Consider the following 21,255-nt stretch of genomic DNA (forward strand, 5'->3'; position numbering starts at 1 on the left):
CGAAATGATCTGGAAGTTAGACACCAGTGACAGGTAGTGATGGGTCGTTTCGAGTATTTTTCTGGGGAATGTGGTGCCCCTGACTGTAAGTGGTGGGAGAGGGAGGGGGGTTAATGGAACTGGGTGTGGGATTATTTTAAAATTATATATATATATATAAAGATATATTCTTACATCTTTTCTTTGCCCTCTGTGCTTTGAAAGCACTGGATAAATCGTTTGGTTTTGCTTTTCTCTCTTCCATGAAATTGGAAGCTTTTTTTAAAAAATATTTTCCCTACAAGGTCATCTTGCCTTGTGGCATGTCTGTCTAGCCCCTTCTCCCCTCCCCCATGATGAAGTGCCATTTCTGTTATGTCTCCCCTCCCCCAGCTCAGAGGTGCTCAGAGGTACGAGGTCCCCAAGTTTGTCAGTTGAGATTAAAAGTAAGGAACAGAGAATGTGCAATACCGTCTGGCTGGGGCTGTCCCTGCCTGGAGCTGAATCCCTTCCCTGGGAGCCAGGCCCCCGTTAAATGGGGTTTGGAGGTCGGGGTGTGAGAGTCGGCTGATGGGGGAGGAAGCCTGCAGCTGAGCACCTCCAAGGTGCTGAGGCCACCGGGGCAGCCGTGCGGCCTTCCCTGTTCTAATCCCCTCAGGGTCGGCGACAGGCTGCTTGTTGACTAGTAGAGCTCCGTGACCTTTTGCTCAGTCGCTGAGGTTTAATTTCTTGTCCTCTTTCCCCATTTTCGTATCCTTCCCAGGGATCAGTGATGGGGGTGAGGTTTCCCTAATCATGGTAAAGTATTCGCCTTCCCGCTCCCTCTTTCCCTCCCTCTCCATTGTCCTTTTGTCTTCCCATTTCTCTCCTGTTTCATCACCGATTGCCTCCTGTCCCCAAGTCTATCATTGCTGCCCATCCCCAGGCCTCGGGCCCCACAGACACTAAACCTTATGCTCTAAAGACAGGAGGAAAGAGCCTCTGTTCAGAGGTGCCCTTTACCCCTAGAGCTCTGAAGCTCGAGGGGATAGAGCGAGGACCCCACTATTTGCCTGGCCTCCTCTATCCCCAGAGGCTCTGAAAGTAGCAGCTGTGGACGGTGGCTTACTCCCCAGAGGCTTGACACGGGCAGATGCGTGGGAAGGTTGGGTACAGCTGGGACACAGGTCCTCATTTGTCCGTTGTGTTTGTTGTTTGACCAGAGCATCTGGACTTTCTCCATCCATGGAATAAGTATTTTTTCTACATTTTTGGATGTATGTATGGTAGACAATTTTTTTTTAAGACACAGATAAATGTTTTCCTGCTTTGGTTACCTTTCCTTTCCCCTTTAAAAGGAATTAGCTGTAGAACTGCTTTGTAAAGATGCTTCTTGATATTTTACTTTTGTTCCTTTTCCCCAGCCACTCCCTTTTCTCCCCGTTCCTCCAGAAGGCATAACCCTTCTCTCCCCCCCACCCCCACCCCAGTCCTAGGCTCCCTTCCCTTCCAACAAGACCTTCATTAGCTTATGATATTTGCTGCCGAGATGTTATAACAAGGACTCATTCGTGTATATAAGCTATTTCTTGATCCATTTAAAAGGAATTGTACATTGTGTAGAAAAAAAAAACTGAAAAAGAGAAAAAAAAGCCCTAGCCATGGATATTGTGAAACTGTGTTATGTCATTCTGTAATGTGCCCGTCTGTGTATGATCCGTGCAAAAGGGTTTCTGGGGAAGGGGCGGGGGTAGGGAGGCAGGGCTGTGGAGGGTGGGTAGGGGAGTGGGCCGGGCCCAGCACACTGAGACTGGCAGCTGCTCCAACCCCACCCCTCCTTAGAGATGCCACCTCCCCCACCACCCACCCCTCATTTGTGCCTTGCCTCCCCACCCTGGAGAGTCCCTCCGGGTCACCAGCACTGCCTTGGCAGAGCCCACTCCCTCCCCTAACCTGCCCACCCTCTCTGCCCCCAGCATTAGGTTGATACTGTGGGGAAGTGCTGGGGGGGAGGTAGCCGAGGAATGGGGCAGTTCCCGGGGGCATTGAAACCAAGTATTATTATGAATTGTAATTGTATTTGCACTGTTTTTTTCCTCTGATTGCATCAGCATATATACAATATACCTATATAACAAAATTCAGTGTCAAGCTTTCTTATGCAAGGGATTTCCCCCACCCCGCCCCTCACCTCCCAGAAAAGAACCTAGTTCCCTGGGCCTTCCAGGGTGGATTGTCAGGGGATGATAGAAAGAAAGGACTTGAACAAGTCACCCTAAGACACCCTCACCACCTGCAGTGTTAGGCTTCGTACCCTGGGGTGAGGCTGGGCTCTCGTGAAAGCCAAGGCTCTGAGCCCACACTGGAGAGGAGAAAGAACCACGACTGGGGGCTGGGGGGCTGGGTGCCACAGTCTGGAGACGAGCGTCTAGTCTCAGACTCTCCTACTAACTGGCGATGGTAGGCTTAGTTGGCTGGGTCTGTTACCTGTGAAATGACGGTGGAGATCATCTGGCCACCGAGTTAATTCTGTGCTCCCTTCCCCATCCGACAGACCTGAACAGCTTGACGGGAGAAGTGTCGGGCGGAAACCCCAGGGAGGAAACCGGGATGACTGCCGTGTTTCCCCAAAACTAAGACCCAGCCGGACCATCAGCTCCACTGCATCTTTTGGAACAAAAATTAACATAAGACCCGGTATTATATGATATTATATAAGACTTGGTCTTATAGTAAAATAAGACCGGGGCTTATATTAACTTTTGCTCCAAAAGATGCATTAGAGCTGATGGTCCGGCTAAGTTTTATTTCCGGGGAAGCACGGGAGCGCTGAAGTGCTTGTAGTGTGACGTGCCCTTGAGAGCCGCCAGGCAGGCCCCGCTGTTCCGCTTTGGGGACGGCAGCAGAGTGATAGCTAGGACGTGGGTCAGGCCTGGGACATCTTTGCCCTCACACTTCCCGGCGGGCATCTGAGGGCAGGGACCAGGCCGCAGCCCCCAGGCCCCCCTCACAAGCAGCCACCAGACCCTTAAGGGTGGTTGGCCAGTGAAGGCCCAGGTGGGTGGTCTAGTGACATCCACCCTTTGTGAGCTACACGATGTGGGACTTCCCTGTCACCTTGGTGACACAGTAGGAGAGCTCAGATACAGTCACATCTGTCCCCTGTATCTCATCTGAACCCCCTAAGGCAGCTGTCACACATGGCCTGTCTCCTTGAGGGGCCCCATTTCCCCACAGCCTGAGCCGAGCACCCCCACTTACTAGGTTCTTGGCTGCCAACGCCTGGAGAGGAGGAGATGGTGATGGGTGAGGCCCTGGGAGGGTGGAAGGACAGACGGGTGGGGGTGGGGAGCAGGGCGGGGTGGGGAATGGCCTTCTCCGTGGGGTGGGTGGGAGGGGACAGACCCTTTTGCACAACTCTCTTTTAAGTTTCCTTTTTTTTTTTTTTTTTAATTTAACTCATTCTAATTTTCTGCATTGTGTTTGGGAATTAAAATGAAAAAAACTAAGACCAATAGAAACTGGTTTTCAAAAAGGCAGATACACTCCCATCTGTTTCCGATGCTGCTGCTCGTGTCAGCAGCAAGCGATTCAAATAATAAGCTAATTTTTGGAGAAAGGATTAAAAGAAAAAAAAACTTTGTAATATTTATCACTTGCAAGCTATGTTTAATAAAGAAAGGAATGGTTTCTAAGCTTCCCTGTGGCTGTGCTTTAGTCGTGGTGTGGCGGGGGAATTTCAGGGGTAACTGGTAGGGGAGCTGTGGCTCGCGCTCCCTGCCGTCCCTTTGGTTTGTACCCTTCTCGTCAGTTGTGATGATGACTTAAAGCTCTTACCTGCTTCTGTCTCGTCCCCTTCACCCTGACGTGGAGCCAGTGTCCCCACTCCGGTGCCCTGCTGACGGTGACCTGCTGACAGAAGGTCTAAGGTAGCAGGAAGGAGGCCGGCTGCCCCGCAGAGACCGCGTCCCTGCCTCCTCCCCGGCCCACCCACCGGCCCACCCACCGCCCTTCTCTTACCAAACTGCAGGGGACAGCCTTGCCCGATGCAGCACCCCTGGGAGACCTGCAACTCCCTGTTTTCCTTTCAGCCAGAACATTCACCAGAGCCTACTTTCTTTTCCATTTTGGTTTTTTATTTCCAACAAAGGCCAGGCCCACAGAGGAGAGGATGTCCTTTCCGCAGGCCTGGAGTTTGGGGCTGCCCTAACCTGTCGGCCCCTCGCCACACATTCTAAAGTTGCTGCTGCCCCGCAGGCACAGCAGCTGTGCAGGGCAGGGCCCAGTCGTTGGTACCAGCCTCGCCCCACAAGAGCGCAGGGGAGACAGTGCTTGGGGCCCCCTAAGCCCTGGGTTTTCCTTCCTCCAAGGCCCGTCTTTTTGGCACAATACTGGGCAGCCCTGGAGAGGCTGGCTGAGGGAGCGCCTGGGCCTTTGGTTTTAGGGGTGGTAGAGCTGGGTGAGGGGGTGTGGGGGGATGGGGGCCAGGGGCTGGCAGAGGGAGGGTTGGGGGGGAGGCGTTCCTTGGACACCTAGGATTGAGGGGAACAGATGGCTGCTCCACAGCCCCTGTGCTCGCTCTACAAGGGATTCAGGCACCAGAACCCCAACTCAGACTAACACATTTCCTTTCAAAACAGCAGTCAAATGGAGGGCTGCCCCTGAGCAGGGCCCTGCTGTGGTCAGGACAGAGCAGGCGGGTATTTGGTTGCTCAGAGAAGCAGCTTTGCGAGCTCAGAAGTTCAGGGCTCTTGTGTTGGGACAAGGGGACAAGGAAATAGGCGCCCCCTCTGCCCACCTGCCCACAAGGAGTGCCCGTTCCTGGGCCAGACCTCAGCTTGGACAAATGGATTTCACATGAGGGCTTCTGGCTGAGGTGGAGGTGGTGACAGAGCCCCCTGCCCTGCCCCCCCTTTGGGGGGAGCCCTTAAAGCTATAGACCTTTGGGTCATTTCACATTTGGATCAAGAGGACATACTAGATGGGGTTATGACATGGCTGGAGTGATGTCATGTCACTCCACGGGACCGGTAACTGCCCGCTGAGGAGGCTCAGTTTGAAGTTATTTGGTGTGGGGAGGACACACACTCCCCCATTTGTTGTGGAGGGAGGAACACAGCCTCTTGTCTCTCCCTGTGCTTAGGCCTGCCCCTTCCCCAGGAGAGGCGTGAAGGGACCTTTGGTTCTTTCCTGACTCCGGGGTGGCAGGGACAGGAGAGGTAGGTTCTTTGGTGGGGCCAGAGGTAGTGGCACCTGGGAGGAAGCCAGCTTGGAGGGCCCTAGGCCGAGGGCGGCTGCTCCGTGGTCACCTGGGGAGGACGGCGGTGGTCAGGCCCGGGCCCCAGGGCCTTGGGCACACTGCTTTCCCACCCGCTCCCCTCACGTGAATCCCCCTCACCTGGGTGATGAGTTCGATCTTCTGCCCCGGCTTCCCTCCGTTCACAGCCTGGCCTCCACGGCCCGCAGCTCCGTCCGAGGCAGCCCGAGGCACAGCCCAGCACTGCCGGGACCGCTGTCTGCAGAGGACGCTGCCCAGACAGGAAGAGTCAGCGCCACGACCTGCCTGGGGCCTCCAGCCCGCCATCCCGCTCCATTGTCCCAGGGATGGAGAGGCTGGGCCCACTTCGCCTGTCCTCTGCCCGCCAGGCCTCCGGGTCCTGTTACCACAGCTCTGAGAACTGCCCCCCCTCGGCCTCAGTCTCCTCATCTGTAAAGTGGACTCGTGATGGATAAGGGTGTTGTCTTGCAGTCGTGCAGGCTGTCCTTCTAGCACTTTTCCCATTAGCCATCCTGGCCCTTACCTGTGTCTCCAGCCCAGGAGGACGCAGAGGAGGCAGACGATGATGGCAGCCAGCCCCACGTGCACGCCCACCACTACCCCGGGCAGTGGGCTGCTCTCATCCAGGCGGCACGAGCACTCAGCTTGGGACTCTGTGGACACAGGCCCATCTGTCAGAAGAGCTGATGGGGCAGAGCCTAGCCCCTCCTCCTCCCTGAGGACTGACAGCCACAGGTCTTACGGGAGGGGCCTCCTCCCACCCAGGCCGACGACCCTCCTACTGGACCCCACTCACCAGTGGTGGCCAGGGGCACATCACGTAAAGAGACAAAGCGAGCACTGCTGTCACCATCGCCATTGCCATTGAATGCTTGCAGCTTGATCTCGTAGAGGGTGGCTGGCTCTGTGGGGAGCGGGAGAGTGAAGGGAATGGGCCTTCCCGGGCCAGGAAGCTCAGTGCCTGGGCCCAGACCACAGAAGAGGGTTCAGGGCCTCACCCAGATCTGTGTAGAGGAAGGAGCTGACATTGCTAGCCAGGAGCAGGGGCCCCGCAAAGTGGGCAGCCGGCAGCTTGCGGTGGAAAAGTTTGAAGCCCGGGATGGGCCCCGGTTGGGGTGGCAGCTGCCAGGAGGCCTGCACGGAGGTAGCATTGAGCACCGTGGTGGAGAAGCCCAGCGCGGCGGGGGCTGTGGAGGAAACGGGACCAGCCGGTTGGCAGCCCGTCTGCCCGAAGCCAGGGGCTCTGCAGGGCCGGAGGGGCTGTGACTCACTGCTGCCCATGGTGGAGGCGTGGATGGACGCAGAGTCCTGGCTGGCACCCTCCGCCGAGTAGGCCCGCAGCCGGATGCAGTAGGCGGTGGCCGGCTCCAGGTGGGAGAAGACATGCTCAAAGGTGCCTCTGCCCACGGCCTCTTAGAGCCCCGGGCCGGCTGGCTGTAGGAGCAGAGTGGCTTAGCGCCTCAGCAGCCCTCTCCCTCGTCACCCCCACCCCCACCCCGCGTAGTAGGCATGAAGCCCTTCCTGGTGCCCAGCTGGAGCTGGGATGAGAAAGGGCTGAGGAACACAGGAAGCAGCGGACGGCCAGCAGCCAGCAAGTGTCCCCACAGGCCTGGGGGCACAGAGCGGCTCGCCCAGGGACATAGCAGCCGGGCGGGGGAGCTGGGACCAGGGACTCCTGCGCAGCCACCCACACCCACCTCCCACAGGCCGGAGGTGCAGCGCGTAGCCTATGACGTCCCTGTCGGAGGGGGGCGCTTCCCAGGACACTCGAATGGCAGAGCTGGACAAAGCCATTGCCCGCAGGCCCCTGGGGGTGGGGGGTGGCTCCGGGTCCCCTGTCACAGCCAGTCGGGCACTGGCCTGGTTGGAGCCCGCGGAGTTCTCTGCCACACACTGGTAGATGGCCTCGTCCTCAGTGGAGACCCTCACCAGCATGAGCGTGCTAGGAAAGACAGGACAGCTGCTGGGGGCTCCTTCCAAGCGAGCCCCCCGCGGTGGGGTGGCTGCTCGGAGACACAGATCCCCGGGGACCAGGACACCTGTGTGCAGCAGCTGTGGGGGGGCACGGGCTGGGGGGCAGGCAGGGCACGGGACACCTGTACCTGTTGTTGTATGTCAACCGAATGTTATCCCCAGGACTCAGCACCTTGCCATTCTTCAACCAGACCAGACAGGGCTCAGGAACACCCTGGGCCACGCAGGTGAAGATGGCACTGCTGCCAGGTGGCTTGGACAAGGGCTGTGGCCACTGGACAAACTCAGGGGGAGCTGGGCGGGGCTGGGGCGGGGAGGGGGCGGAAGCCACCATGAGGCCCTGCCTCCACTCCCCCTCCGGCCGCTGCCCCTCTCCCATCCAGGACCCCATGGGGGGATGAGGTGCAGGACCCCCGCGGCCCTCGGGGCTCACCTTGCACAAGCAGGACGCCCTGCGCCGTGCGCCGCACACGGGTGCCCGGCCAGTTGGCAGCACAGACGTAGATGCCCAAGTGCTGGACGGACACATCGGAGATGATGAGATTCCCGGTGCCCAGGACGTGCATGCCCTCCATGCCGATGGAGCGGCCGTCTGCGGGGAGGCGCGGGGTCAGGCTGGCAGAGGGCAAGGGGCTGGGGCTCTGGGGGGCAGGGCGAGCGCTGCGCACCCAGGCGGCTCCAGGAGACAAGCGGCCTCGGCCAGCCGGTGGCGATGCACTCCAGCACTGCCGTCTGGTGCCCCGTGAGCGTCAGGTCCTGAGGGCCCGACAGGATCTCGGGCTCCTGCAGCAGCCGCGGGGATCCCCCTGCCAGGGAAACGGCAGGTTGAAGGATCAGGACACAACCTCTGCCCACACCCCGTCCACACTCAGCTCCCAGAGCCCCTTCTAGTCCTCGGGTCCCCAGAACTCAGGCTGGCGCCGAGCAGCTGCTGCTTGATTCCCAATTTACAGGTGAAATGACTTGCCCAAGGCAGCACACATCGGAACTAAGAAGCTTGGCAAGCAAAGCAGGCCCCAGGTGAAACTGGTGGGGAGGGAACGCATGTAAGCGCATCCCCCTCCTGCACCCCGATGGCCCGTGGCAGCATCAGAACCTGAGCTGCCACACAAGCCTGGGAGCCTCTCGCTGGGGACAGTACAGGCAGGGCCGAGACTCCTTCCCTAACTTACAAAGCCGCTGGGAAGCCAGGCCCCCTAGGACCTCAGCGTGCCTCAGCTGCTCAGGATGTAAACGTTTTTTTGAAATACACTATTTGGGTCTAAACCTCGTCTTCGTTTTAACACCTCCCTCTCCCATTTTATTAGGTTATTCAACAAATCATCACGGGAGAGTAGCGTGGCCAGGTGCTATGCTCACACTGGGGGTACAGCTGTGACAGAAGAGGGAAAACAGGCCTCCGTTTGCCTTTATCCTGTCACCTTCATCTTTGTTTTGCCGTTTTGTATTTATGAAACTAACGTATCTTTAGCCCTTTCACAAATGTCCTTCTTCGAAAACGTACCAAATTTTGTGTCTCTAAAATGAAAGTTTCTCAAGGACTCTAATAAGGTCTTACACATCTTTAAATATTTGTCAAGGCCTAAAGTAACATTTCATTCATTCATTCATTCACTCATCCGTCCATCCGTCCATCCCCCACTGTACTCCGAGGGCTCACCTCCATCGAGGCCCTCCTCGGCCTGCCTCAGACAAGCCCTAGTTGAGCCATAGGCTGTCCTGAAATGTCCTGGCCTTGACCAAGGAAGCTGCGTGCACCTGGTCAGACTGTTCAGTGGGGTAGAGCCTGGACCACACGGCCCTTTGTCCACCGCTGGCTGAAGCCCTACACTGGACTGTGAGCCCACAGACACTGTCTCACTTAATCCTCAGTACGGCCTGTGACGCAAGTGTTTTAACTTCTCCAAGTTCACAGATGGCAAAACACGTGTCAGAGAGGTCGAGTAACTGGTCCAATGTCAGCAGGACTGGCAGACCTGGACCCTGGCAGCGCGGGCCAGCTGACAGCACACCTGTCCCGCCGCCGTGAGCATCTTGAGATCTGGGCAGTTCTGTCTCCCCGGGGCCGCCCCCGGGGAGTGCTTTAGGAGGGAATGGTTTACATCCTCGGCCCCAACGCCTGTCCCTGGGGAAGAGTCCACGCTGACTCCAGCTCCTTTCTGCGAACCCTCTGTTACTGGTGGATCCTCTGCTCCCAGCAGAGCCACCTTCTCCTTCTGACCTGCCGGAAATGCTCCGGCCATTCATTTCCCTGCTTCTGTGGGCAGCCGGTTGGAGGAGCACGCCGCCCAATAGCTCAGCATCTGGCCAGGAGCTCGGAGCGTTCCCATCCCGCCCTGCCCTCCTGCCCCAGGTGGTTGATGGGGACGGGGAGTGGAAGACAGGGAGTGGGAGGCCAGAGGCACCCACCTGGTCTCCCCAGTCTCAGAGAGGATCCCCAGATCCCCGCTCTTTGCTTTCAGTTTCTAAGTCGGTTCAGAGACACGACAGCTCCCTCCCGTCCCCTTGCAGTCTTCAATTTAAAAATTGTACATCCTTTGGTGAAATTTTGTCAGAAATGTGTGGAAAGTGTACGCAGCGGCGCCCTGATGCTGCCCAAGGTCCACTTGTCATGTCTCCTCCGGCGCCCTCTCGTGGTCGCTTCCGGCACGCCCTCGGCTGCGGCTGGCCGGCCCGTCTCACCTGTCCCCTGCCAGGCGCCAGCTCCCCAGAGGCTCTGCTGCGACCCTCACTCTGGGCACAAAACTCTCCTACTCCACTTGGCCTGCATCTGGGAGCGTCTTGGGTGTTTCATCTCAGGCATGGAGCTATTTTTATCCTCCCCGCAGTGAGAGGCACACACACACACTCATGCACACACACATGCACGTACACACACGCACAGCCGCACCCAGGCATCCACTCCCAGCCGAGACACAGGCTGGCTGAGCCCGCCCCCTTGAAACGCATCAAGGGCTCTGGAACAAGTCCCAGCCCCTTTTCACGCCAGGCCTGGCCCCCACGACTCGGTCGTGCCAATTCTGCCCGGTGTGTGCTCCAGCAGCATGGAGCTACCTGCACGGGCCGTCCTCTCTCACCCTGGCTCTGCACAAGCAAATGACAGGACTGCCACCCGCTCCACCTTCCCGACCGTGGTCACCTCTCTCCGCTCACCTTCAACACCCAGCGTGGGAGAGCTTCCTCCCAAAGCCCCAGAGCACCCGTGGCCCACAGGCCAGGCTGAGTTAGAGGTCCTGTCCCGGGTTCCCACAGGCCCTCCGTCTCTACTAGGATGGGAGCCCCGGGAAGCCAGTGATGGGCCCAGCCTGCTGGGTCGGCTTACTGCTGCCCTCCCCCACCCAGCACAGGGCCTCCAAATGTCTGCTTTGCAAAGTCTCTGGCCACGGAACACCTCGTCGGCCGTACCCCCTCCCGGCGGCGCCAGCTGCCACACCCTCCGCACTGCCCGGTGCCCGCTGGTTGCCCTGGTCCTGCTTACCGCTTAAGGTCAGCCGGGCAGCCTGGCTGTGGCGGGTGTTGGCCACGTTGCGGGCCACGCAGTGGTAGGTGCCCTCGTCAGCCTGGCTCACGCTGGTGATGTGAAGAATGCCACCAGGCAGCAGTGTGACCCTGAGGATGCAGAGGTCAGGGCTCCACGCCATGCCCTGGAGCCCAGCCTGCCACCCCGCCACACTCCTGGCTGTGCTCACGCACCGGCGGTCGGCCGTGCTCAGGGCTGTGCCATTGTGCTCCCAGGAAGTGGACGGCTCCGGCACCCCTCGGATCAGGCACTGGAAGCGGGCGACTCCACCCCGCTCCACCTCCACGGACTCCGGGTGTTGGTGGAAGCGGGACAGACCTAGGGCACGGGGACCCGCTGAGCCCCCCGAGGCCCCTGGGCTTTGCCCCCAGCAGCTCTGTCCCAGAGCCCCGCCCCCCCAGTGCCCGAGTCTGCCACTTCCTGTGCAATCCTGCACTCTCGTGTCTGCGACTTTTGTGGGCCACAAGCACTTTGCCTTCCTCCATGAAAAAGCATTTAAAGTATCATTTTACAATTGCATTGGTAAAGGACAAATATAATCCAAGCTAGACTCCTTATATATTCATTATTACGTTCATTTTTTTCCTGCTGGTTTTAAAGAAATTAGAAGTAAAACATTTCTGTGGGCCCCTGGAAGGCCCCTGGGCCCGAGGCACGGTGCGCACTATCGAATGGCTAAGTCGACACTGCCCAGGCCCACTCTGGGCAGCTTGATGCCCTGTGGGTGCCTTCTGGGGGTGCCCCTGTGCTCTCATCCCCCAACCCCAGAAGCAGTTGGGTCACTTACTTGCCAGCTGGACCCGGGCCCGCCGGCTCACCACCAGCCCACAGCGGTTCTGGGCCACGCAGTGGTACTCCTGCGCAGGGGAAGGCAGGCTGCATTGGGGGGTCACGGCGGCCAGGCGCAGGGAGCCATCTGGCATCAGGGTGGCGCCGCTGTCATTGGCCAGGGCCAGCCCGTCCCGCTGCCAAGAAATGGACACGGGCGGCTCCCCCTCCACCTGGCATGGCAGCACCAGTGGGCGCTCCCTCACGGCCACCATGTCCCCAGGCTCCCGCACGAAGGCCAGCTCAGAGCCTGTAGCACAGCCTGTGGGGACAGCCAGTGAGGCCTGACAGCCTCCTGTGGCCCACCGCCTGCCCTTCCAGCCTTGGTGAAGGGTGAGAAGGCAGCACTTCACTTTGGGGGGAGCTTGGGGCAGCAAGGGAGAAGCAGGGAGGGGAGCAAGGCTGGCAGTCTGAGGAGCAGGCCCTGGCGGTCACTGTCTGGCGGGGCTGGTGGAACAGGCCAAGCCTGGCTGACCACCATGATTGATGGCCTCTTTCAGCCAGGCCCTGGCAACGGGGAGGGGACAGGGTGGGCACAATGGGGAGGTCAGGGGCCTAGGCGTGGGCATTGTGCTCCCCGGGGGACAAAGGGGTTGCCCCCTCCCTCCTCGCCAGCCCATCTGCCTGTGTGCCCACAGGGTGAGCTTCCCAGGACTCCTGGCTCTCCCCCGACCACTCCTCCTGCCAGGACCCCGGCCCCTGAGTAGGGAAGGAACCCTTTTACATATACACACTCATTCCCAGACACACACACTTACACTATAAATCCTAACCTCACACCCCACCCCACCTTCTAGACACAGACAGACAGGTTCCATCCCAGACACAGAGGACACAAACTCATGTCACATACTGATGTCCCTACAGGGCTCAGAGTCACAAATGAACACAGGGCAACAGGCCCAGAAATGCCTGGGCAGAGCCGTGAACCCAGAGGCGTGGCCCTCAGGCCAGGCACACTGTGTGACAACAGCCTGTGAGGCCGGGACCTGCCCCACAGGTACGGGTGGATGGGTGGGCAGAGAGGGGCCTCAGACGGGCCAGAACCCACAGGCCCGGGCTCCCCCAGCCTCAGTACCTCAGGGGCTCTGGGGAAATAAATGTCTTGGTCCCTTCCCCTCCAAGACCCTCTTCCTGACAGCCCCTTGTTAGCGCTCAGAACAAGACCTCAGCTCCCCTTCCAGCTGGCGTCGCCTGAGCTCTGCAGCCAGTCCCTGCTCCCCAGCGGCTGTCCCCACACAGCTCTTTCCTGCACACGCATGCCTGCCCCTCGCTCGGTCCTGCAGGGTTTCTGCACCTCTGCTCCTACGCCTGTCCCGCCCCCTTCCTCCCCCACTTTGCTCCCTCATTCTCCCCCCCATGCCTTCCCCCTTATTCTTCCATCTAGCCTCCCAGCCAGTCTCCCCCAGTTCTCCGCCATCCCCCGCAGGCCCCAGTCCCTTACCCCAATCTCGGAGCAGCAGTGTCAGCAGCAGCAGCCCCATGTCCCCACGGGCCCAGGCCCCCTCAGGCCGGGCTACTTCTCAAGCAGCCCTGGTCTTCTGCCTTCAGCCTGGGGGCCCCTGGACTGTGGGCATTCCCCACCCCACCCTGGGGGGCACAGTATGGGGACTCTGGCCTTGTTTGGGGGAGCCTGGGATCTGGGGGGGCTGAGGTGTGGGGTAGAGGCTGGAGCCTGCTGCCCTTCGTCTGTCCTCTCGGGAACTGGGTCTCCCTCTGCTTTCAGCCTGAGCCCCCTCCCCAACTCCACCCCCTCTGTCCCCTCCTCCCAGGGCCAAGACCCAGACAACGAGACAATTGGGGCGGGAGAAAGGGGAGGGGGTGGAGGCCAATGAGAGCAGGGCAAAGTTGGGGGGGTCAAGCCCGCCCCTTTCCCAGCCTCCAGAACCCTCTCCCAGCCCATCAGACCCACCCTTTACTCCCTCTCTAATTGAATGAATGAGAGTGAAGTTCTAGGGGAGTTGGGGCACCTGCTCCCCTGAGCCCATCTCTGGGGACCCAGGTCCTGGACAGGGCTGGCTTGGAGTCTGATTTGGGCGTCTCAGGGAGGGGCGCACAACCCCCACCCTCCTCTCAGGGTCGCTGTCCCAGGTGCTGAGCCAGGGCCCAGTGTGTGTGTGTGGGGGGGAGGCGCATCCATTAGTTTGGATGGCCCTGGAAGCCCCCTCACCATTCACAGTGTCACTTTCCAAAGCTGTTCTCTCTATTCTTGTCAGGACAATGGATTGGGGCCAACAGGGGCCGGGAGGCAGCCAGCCAGCGGGAGGTGGGGACCCAGCCGCCACGCCCCATCCTGCAGAGAAGAAAGGCTCAGACCCCTCCCCTTAGCCAGTTGACCATCTAAAACATGCAAAAAGGTGGGCTCCTTTCGTCAGAGGAGCCTGGGACCCAGAAAGGCACTGACTTTAAGACTCACTATTTCTGTAGGACCCCTTCTCCAAATGGCAGCCCCCCCAAAAAGCAGAGCTTCTGGAAAGATGACAGGAAGTGTGTGTGGGGGGGTCTGTGAGAGAGGATAAGGAGAAAAAGCAGTGGTGAGGAATCTGGTTGGGGCAGAACTCAAGACCACAAGTGTCCTCAGAAGTCCAGCCAGTCTGACCCCTGACCCCGTCTCTCCCCAGTTCCCTTCCCCTCACTGTGTCCCGCCAGCTCCTGTGTCTGGCTTTGCCCTGCCTGCTGAGGCTGTGCCCCGGCCCTGGTCAGCACAAGCTCTGTCTCCAGTCTTCACCCCAACAGGCTCCGCTGTTTCCTCCCCACATCCTGGGCCTGGGGTAACCCTAAAGGAAACTGCCTTGTGGGAAGAGAGCCCCTGGCTTTCCCCCAGGGCTGGCCTCCTGAGTCAGAGTGCCCTGGACAGGTCAGGAAAAGGCCCTCGGGCCCTGCAGTCAGAAAGACGGGCCCAAGTCACTTAGGAGCTGTGTGTCCTTTGTAGGCATTTTACCTCTCTGAGCCTTCTTCTCCTATAAGCTGGGGGTGGAGGAGTGATAGAACAACTCCCTCCCGCCCCCCTCACCGTGACCATGACCGTGAGCGGGAGGCTTACACTAGGTAAGGGCTGAGGACAGTGTCGCCGGTACCTACCGAGAAGATGGCTCCTGATCTGCAATGCCTGCCATGTCACCTCTGAAGTCACACTCCAGCATGGCCCACAGGACGTAGAACGACTGATACAGAAGACCTGGGTTCAAGTCCAAGCTCTGTCCCGAAGCAGTCATCTTGTCTCGGCTGGCGTCCTTCACCTCTGAGATTGCCCACCTGCAAAATGGGAAGAAGGCAAGACCTGACTTTCCAAAGAGTTGTGGGGGTTAAGTGAAAGGAATGACCTTCGGTCTCCTTCCAGAACGGTTTGGTTGACGTGTAATTTACATACCACAAGGTCACCTGTTTAAGCTGCACAATTCTGTGGTTTTGGTACATTTACAGAGCAGCACAACCATCCCCGTAATCTATCTTAGAACATTCCATCACCCCAAGGAAACCTGTGCCCACTAACATTCACCCCACCCCCCGCCCAGGCAACCACTGACACTTCCCGTCTTTTTGGGTTCCAGCCACGTCACATGGATGGAATCATGCTCCATGGGGTCTTTTGTGTCTCCTCTCACTGAGCGTGTTTCCCAGCTATGTCAGCCCTTCACTCCTGTTACCACTGGACGGACACCATTCCGACGTGTGGACAGACCGCAATTTGTTTATCCATTTGCCAGACTGTGGACACTCGGGTTGTCGCCACCTCTTACTCGGATGAACAGGGTGCAGTGACCACCTCATGAACACCAGGTTTTTGTGAAGATGTATGTTTTCTGTTCTCCCGGGCTTGCACCAGGAGTCGAGTTGCCGGGTCAGATGGTAACTTTGCATTTTTCAGAACCTCCAAGCTGTTTTCCAAAGTGGCTGCAGCATTTTACCTTCGAAGCACTACTTTTTATAACCCTCGAGGTAGGAGCTAACTTTTTATTTATTTATTATTTATTCCCAGGCCCCTCTGAGAATTTTTTTAAAAATTATATTGGGGAGGGGCTGGCCCGGTGGCTCAGGTGGTTAGAGCTCCGTGCTCCTAACTCCGAAGGCTGCCGGTTCGATTCCCACATGGGCCAGCGGGCTCTCAACCACAAGGCTGCCAGTTCAACTCCTCGAGTCCCGCAAGGGATGGTGGGCTGCGACCCCTGCAACTAAGATTGAACACGGCACCTGGAGCTGAGCTGCCGCTGAGCTCCCAGATGGCTCAGTTGGTTGGAGTGCGTCCTCTCAACCACAAGGTTGCCAGTTCGATTCCTTGACTCCGGCAAGGGATGGTGGGCTGTGCCCCCTGCAACTAGAAAAACGGCAACTGGACCTGGAGCTGAGCTGTGCCCTCCACAACTAAGACTGAAAGGACAACAACTTAACTTGGAAAAAAGCCCTGGAAGTACACACTGTTCCCCAATAAAGTCCTGTTCCCCTTCCCCAATAAAATCTTTAAAAAAAAAAATTATATTGGGGAAAGTGTGTTTCTCCAGGGCCCATCAGCTCCAAGTCGTTGTCCTTCAATCTAGTTGTGGAGGGCGCAGCTCCGCTCCAAGTCCAGTCATCGTTTTCAGTCTTTACTTTCAGGGTTAACAGCCCACCCTCCCATGTGGGAATTGAACCGGCAACTTGTTGAGAGCTCGTGCTCTAACCACCTGAGCCATCCTGCTGCTCCGGCTTTGAGAATTTGATGAAAACCTCCTCCAACCTCCACCAAGGAGATAGCCCGTGCCCATTTGCATATGAGCCCCAGGTTGGGAAATGCTGTCCCAGGGGTACTGTCTTGCAGGGACTCAGCTCCCGCTCCCTGCACAAGAACACAGGATATGGTGAGGCCAAAAAGGAACAACAGAGCCATAAATAGGGGGTTCGTACCACTATATTCTCAATGGCGGCTGGTCGAGACACCAAAGCAAACATCTGCCAGTACCCCGAGGGGTCTTCCTGCACCTCAGTCTCACTGACGGCAGTGTGAGACACAGGAAGTAGGAGCCACACGATCTGCAATCCGCCATCCGTGCTTGCTAACCCCACTTGCTGGCTGCCATCCATGGCTAGAGTAGCCACGGCAGTTCTATCAGTGGCTAATGGCTAACTGGTCACAGCTGATGGCCAACTACTCACAGCTGACGGCCATCTACTACCCGAGCCAGCACCTTTCCACGAGAGGCTGAGAGCCTGGAAACTGCTCTCCGGGACTCTGTCCCCACAGGTACAGTCCCAAGTAGCCTGAGGCCCAGGAAATGCTGACAGAAAAGTGTTGCTGAGAGCTGCCTCTCTTTTCTTCCCTCCCCAACAATTAACAGCGGCCAGACTCTGAGCAGCCCAGGCTTTTCTGGAAGGTCTGGCAGGCAGATGAAACCCTCCCAGCACTCCCCTAGCACACCTGGGCGTTGTCTCCTCCCTTGCCTCCCGTCTCTCTCTCCTGGGAGCCAGATCTCTCTCCATACTCTGCCCCCACCTTTCTCTGGCTACATCCGTCTCCCCATCTGTGGCAGCCGCACAATGGCCCCTGAGCGGATCCATGTCCTCAGCCCTGGAACCCATGACTAGGTTAGGTTACCTGGCAAAGGAGGGGGTGGGGGGGCATCAAGGTTGCAGGTGTGTTGTGCGGGGTGTCCGGCGGGGCGGCCTGCGGGGTTTCTGCTCCCGCTCCCCACATAAGAACGCAGGACATGGGGAGGCCAAAAAGGAACACCCACGGAGCCATAGGTAGGGAAGTCATACCACTATGGTCTCACTGGAGGCTGGGTTTACACGACGTGCGACCTGCTGTCCGCTTTGCTGCCAACCGACCAACTCTCCTCACTCTCCTCGGCTCCCCTCCGTAGCCGCGGCAGTTATATCAGTGGCCAATGGCTTAATGGCTACAGCTGATGGCCAACCAGCCACAGCCGACGGCCATCCACTATCCGAGCCAGCACCTTTCCACATGAGGCCAAGAGCCTGGAGACTGGGGCTCTGTCCCCACAAAGTGGGATTAAAGGTGGTTAATCAGCTGACTTTTTTTTTGTTTTTAATTTTATTAGGGAAAGGAAACAGGACTTTATTGGGGAACAGTGTGTACTTCCAGGACTTTTTCCAAGTCAAGTTGTCCTTTCAGTCTTAGTTGTGGAGGGCACAGCTCAGCTCCTGGTCCAGTTGCTGTTGTTAGTTGCAGGGGGTGCAGTCCCCCATCCCTTGCAGGAATCGAACCGGAAAATGCACTCCAACCAACTGAGCCATCTGGGAGCTCAGCGGCAGCTCAGCTCAAGGTGCTGTGTTCAATGGGGCACAGCCCACCATCCCTTGAGGGAGTTGAACCAGCTACCTTGTGGTTGAGCCCCCACTGGCTCATGTGGGAATCGAACCGGCAGCCTTCGGAGTTAGGAGCACAGAGCTCCAACTGCCTGAGCCACTGGGCCGGCCCCCTCAGCTGACTTTAAAGTAAGATTATCCTGGGTTATCCAGGTGGGCTCAATGTAATCACAAGGGTCCTTAAAAGTGGAAGAGGCTGGCAGAAGTCAGAGGGAGAGGGAGGGTCAGAGTGATGTGTTACAAGGACCCACCTGGCTGCTGCTGACTTTGAAGGTGAAGGAAGCAGAGAGCCAAAGAATAGGGGTGACCCCTGGCCTGGGAAAGGCAGAGAATGGATTGTCCCCTGGGAGCCCCCAGGAGGACAGCAGGCCTGCCCACATCTTGTTTTCACCCAGACACCTGTGTCTGAAGCCCAACCCACAGAGCTGTGAGCTAATGCATTTGTGTTGCTTGGAGACATTACATCTGTGGTCATGTGACAGCAGCAAATAGAAAACACTCCGAGGTCCCTCTCTCTTCTCTCTGACATTGTCACTCGGTGACGTTTGATTTCACATCTGCTGGTTTGTGGTGTGTGTCCCCTCCCCTGGAATGTGACTTCCACGAGGACAGGGCCTTTGTGTGTCCCCTGCTGTGTGCCCAAAGTGTGAAGCATGGGAAAGGAGAAGATGGAAGAAGAGCCCACCACCTTGCAAACTGACACCCAGAACCCTCTCCGCTCTGTGCCTTGTCCCTTTTCTGAATCTCGGAGCTGCCACCCCATGGCAGGCCCAAGGCCACCGCCTTCCTGTGGGTCTTAGGCCCCAGGGCTCTCCCTTCGCCTCTTCCCTAAGGCCGCCTGAGCCTGCCCCCATCACTTGTCACCCTGCACAGTCCCTCTGGTTCTCTAATTGAGAACACCCCCCTTACATGTCACTGAGTTGCTGGAGAGGGTAGAGACCTTTTCCAGCAGAATTACCGGGACTTTGGGTCATTTGCTTTCTCTGGTGCTGTTGGCTGTGTTCCTTACAATTGGATGGTGGCCCTGGGGGTCTCAACGTCCACACAGGGAGGACAACTTCACAGGTGGTGCCGTGTGCTGCACAATGCATCTCGTCAGGAGATACGCCATGTCTGGTGGTCCCGCGTTAGTGACACTAAGACAGAGTGGGGGCTTCCGGTGGTGACACACTGTTCCCTCCATTGTAAAATTCATCTAATCATTTTATTCAATGATGATAATTGCCTGACTCAATTATTTCATTAGGGGACACAAAATGGTGATTTCCCAATTCTATCATTCCTATCTCACGGGTTAAATGAAAGTCTTTTGTAAAGAATTTTCCCTCATCAACTAGGGCAATTTGGTAACTCTGAAATACAAGTCCCACAGGAACAAATGCTTAGTTCTTTGCTTTAACTGCTGGTTTTCAGAGTAAGGCCTTGGTGCTCTATCCATGAGTGTCTCTCCCTCTGTTTCCCTTTATCCTCATGCCCTTTTAGTGCCACTCTGAAGCGCTACAGGGTCTATATGCAATGTTTCAAGTGTATCCATTAATCCTTTTTGACATTCAGCTTCCTAGGCAGTGGGAGCTCTGTGTCCTTTTGATATCCTGGCTTTCTGGCATGAGATGCCTCAAGGCTTATCCTGAGTATTTCCTGCTCCAGACCTGAAATCAACCCTTCCTCCAAGGAGCTGCGAGCCCCAGGACATCGCATTGCTGTTGATGGTCCCTTGCTTCTAGGCTTTTTCAGTGAAATACAAGATTTTTACTCCACTTATTTTAGACTTATAGCTTTAGTCTGGAAACAGTGACTTCTAATACGTGTGTTATTATAAAAATATGCCGTAACATAGTTTCAAATAATAACACCAATATTACTAACAAGTATACTACCCAATGAAATGTAACACATTTTTATCTGCCCTTACCGAAAAACTAACTCTTGCAGCATTCTCCTTGAACGAAAACAGATACACTGTACTTCACCAACATGTAAAACCTTTGTGTTTCAAAGGACACTATCGAGCAAGTGTAAAAAAACAACCCACAGAATGAGATAAAATATTTGCAAACCATATATCTGACAAGGAACTTGAGTCCAGCACATATCCAACAGTAAAAAGGCAAATAACCCAATTACAAAACAAGGAAAGAATTTGAGTAGTCATTTAGTTCTCCAAAAAAAAAAAAAAAAAAAATTACAAATGCCAGTAAGCAAAAGAAAAGATGTTCAACATCATTAGCCATCACGGCAATGCAAATTAAACCCATAATAAGATACCACATCACACCCACTAGGATTGCTATCGTCGAAAGACAAATAATGAGTGTTGGTGAGCATGTAGAAAAATTGGAACTCTTGCACATTGCTGGTGGGAATGTAAAACGGTGCAGCCACTGTGGAAAACAGTTTGGCGATTCCTCACACAGTTAAACAGAATTTCTATAAGACCCAGCAATTCCATTCCTAGCTACAGGAGAACTGAAAATATATGTCCACACAAAAACTTGTGCATGGACGTTCATGGCAGTATTAGTCAAATAGTCAAAAGTGGAAACTGCCCAAATTCCATTAGTTGCTGACTAGATGAACAAATTACGGTGTGTACATTCGAGAGACTATTATTCAGCCATCAAAAGGAATAGGGTACTGATTCCTCAACCGGGATGAACCTCAAAAACATTGTGCTACGGGAAAGTCACAAGACAAAAAAGTTTACACGTTGTATGTTCCACTTACATGAAGAGTGCAGAATAGATGAATCCATAGAGACAGAATGTAGATTGGTAGTTGTCAGGCGCTTGGGGGGAGGGGACAACGCACAGTGACTGCCAATGGGGTTTCTTTTGGGCGATGACAATGTTCTCCATAGATAGTGGCTACGGTTGCACACAGTTATGAACACACTGAAAACCGAACTTTAAATTTTAAAAAGGTACATTTTAGGGTCTATGAATTATCTCCAAACAAAACAAAACAAGACTAATCTCCGCCCCGTTGGCCCTAGAGGCCCGGAGAGGAGAGCTCCAGGGACTGGGGCCGCGGCCCTGCGTTTCTCTCCTCGTTTCAGCGGGAGCGCGGGGAGCCGCGGCGTTGCCCCAGTGCGCAGGCGCCTGTCTGGGTGGCCGGCGCGGAGGGCTGGCCCCGCCCACGCGGGTGACCCCGCCCACGCGGGGTGACCCCGCCCACTCGCCCGCCTCCCGCACACGCGGACGTGGCGGCGCTGGCGGGAGTCGGGCTGCTGGCGGCTTGGGGCCTTTCACCACCTAGTGGCCTCCAGCGGCGCCGGGCGGCGGGGGACTTCCTGCCGGGCCCCGCGGGCAGCGGTCGCCGGCGTCCCCCGGGGGCGTCCCGCTCGTGGGCCTCGGCGGGCTCCCAACGCTGCGCGCGGGGAGGCTGCAGCCGCGGG

The 21,255-nt window shown here is 56.8% G+C and overlaps 1 protein-coding gene and 1 long non-coding RNA gene across 2 annotated transcripts; both read right to left on the bottom strand.

Moving 5' to 3' along the window:
• Positions 1-5,003: 5,003 nt before the first annotated feature.
• On the bottom strand, positions 5,004-13,042 carry LOC308487175 (immunoglobulin superfamily DCC subclass member 3-like; the record flags this gene model as incomplete). Its single annotated transcript, XM_081025170.1, is given in 15 exon segments — positions 5,004-5,267; positions 5,357-5,486; positions 5,760-5,889; positions 6,033-6,140; positions 6,235-6,423; positions 6,508-6,649; positions 6,653-6,666; positions 6,928-7,178; positions 7,339-7,504; positions 7,644-7,861; positions 7,863-8,016; positions 10,689-10,819; positions 10,904-11,048; positions 11,518-11,820; positions 13,003-13,042. Coding segments are annotated over 15 exon segments (2,151 nt in total). The 3' UTR covers positions 5,004-5,237.
• Positions 13,043-13,625: 583 nt separating this feature from the next.
• On the bottom strand, positions 13,626-20,717 carry LOC308487598. Its single transcript, XR_013991727.1, has 4 exons — positions 20,586-20,717; positions 14,640-14,813; positions 13,975-14,061; positions 13,626-13,851 (listed from the first exon to the last, which is right to left on the bottom strand). It is a non-coding gene; the product is annotated as an uncharacterized lncRNA (long non-coding RNA).
• Positions 20,718-21,255: the final 538 nt, after the last annotated feature.

This window comes from Rhinolophus hipposideros (genome assembly GCF_964194185.1).
Source record: "Rhinolophus hipposideros genome assembly, chromosome: 19".
Lineage (NCBI taxonomy): Eukaryota > Metazoa > Chordata > Mammalia > Chiroptera > Rhinolophidae > Rhinolophus > Rhinolophus hipposideros.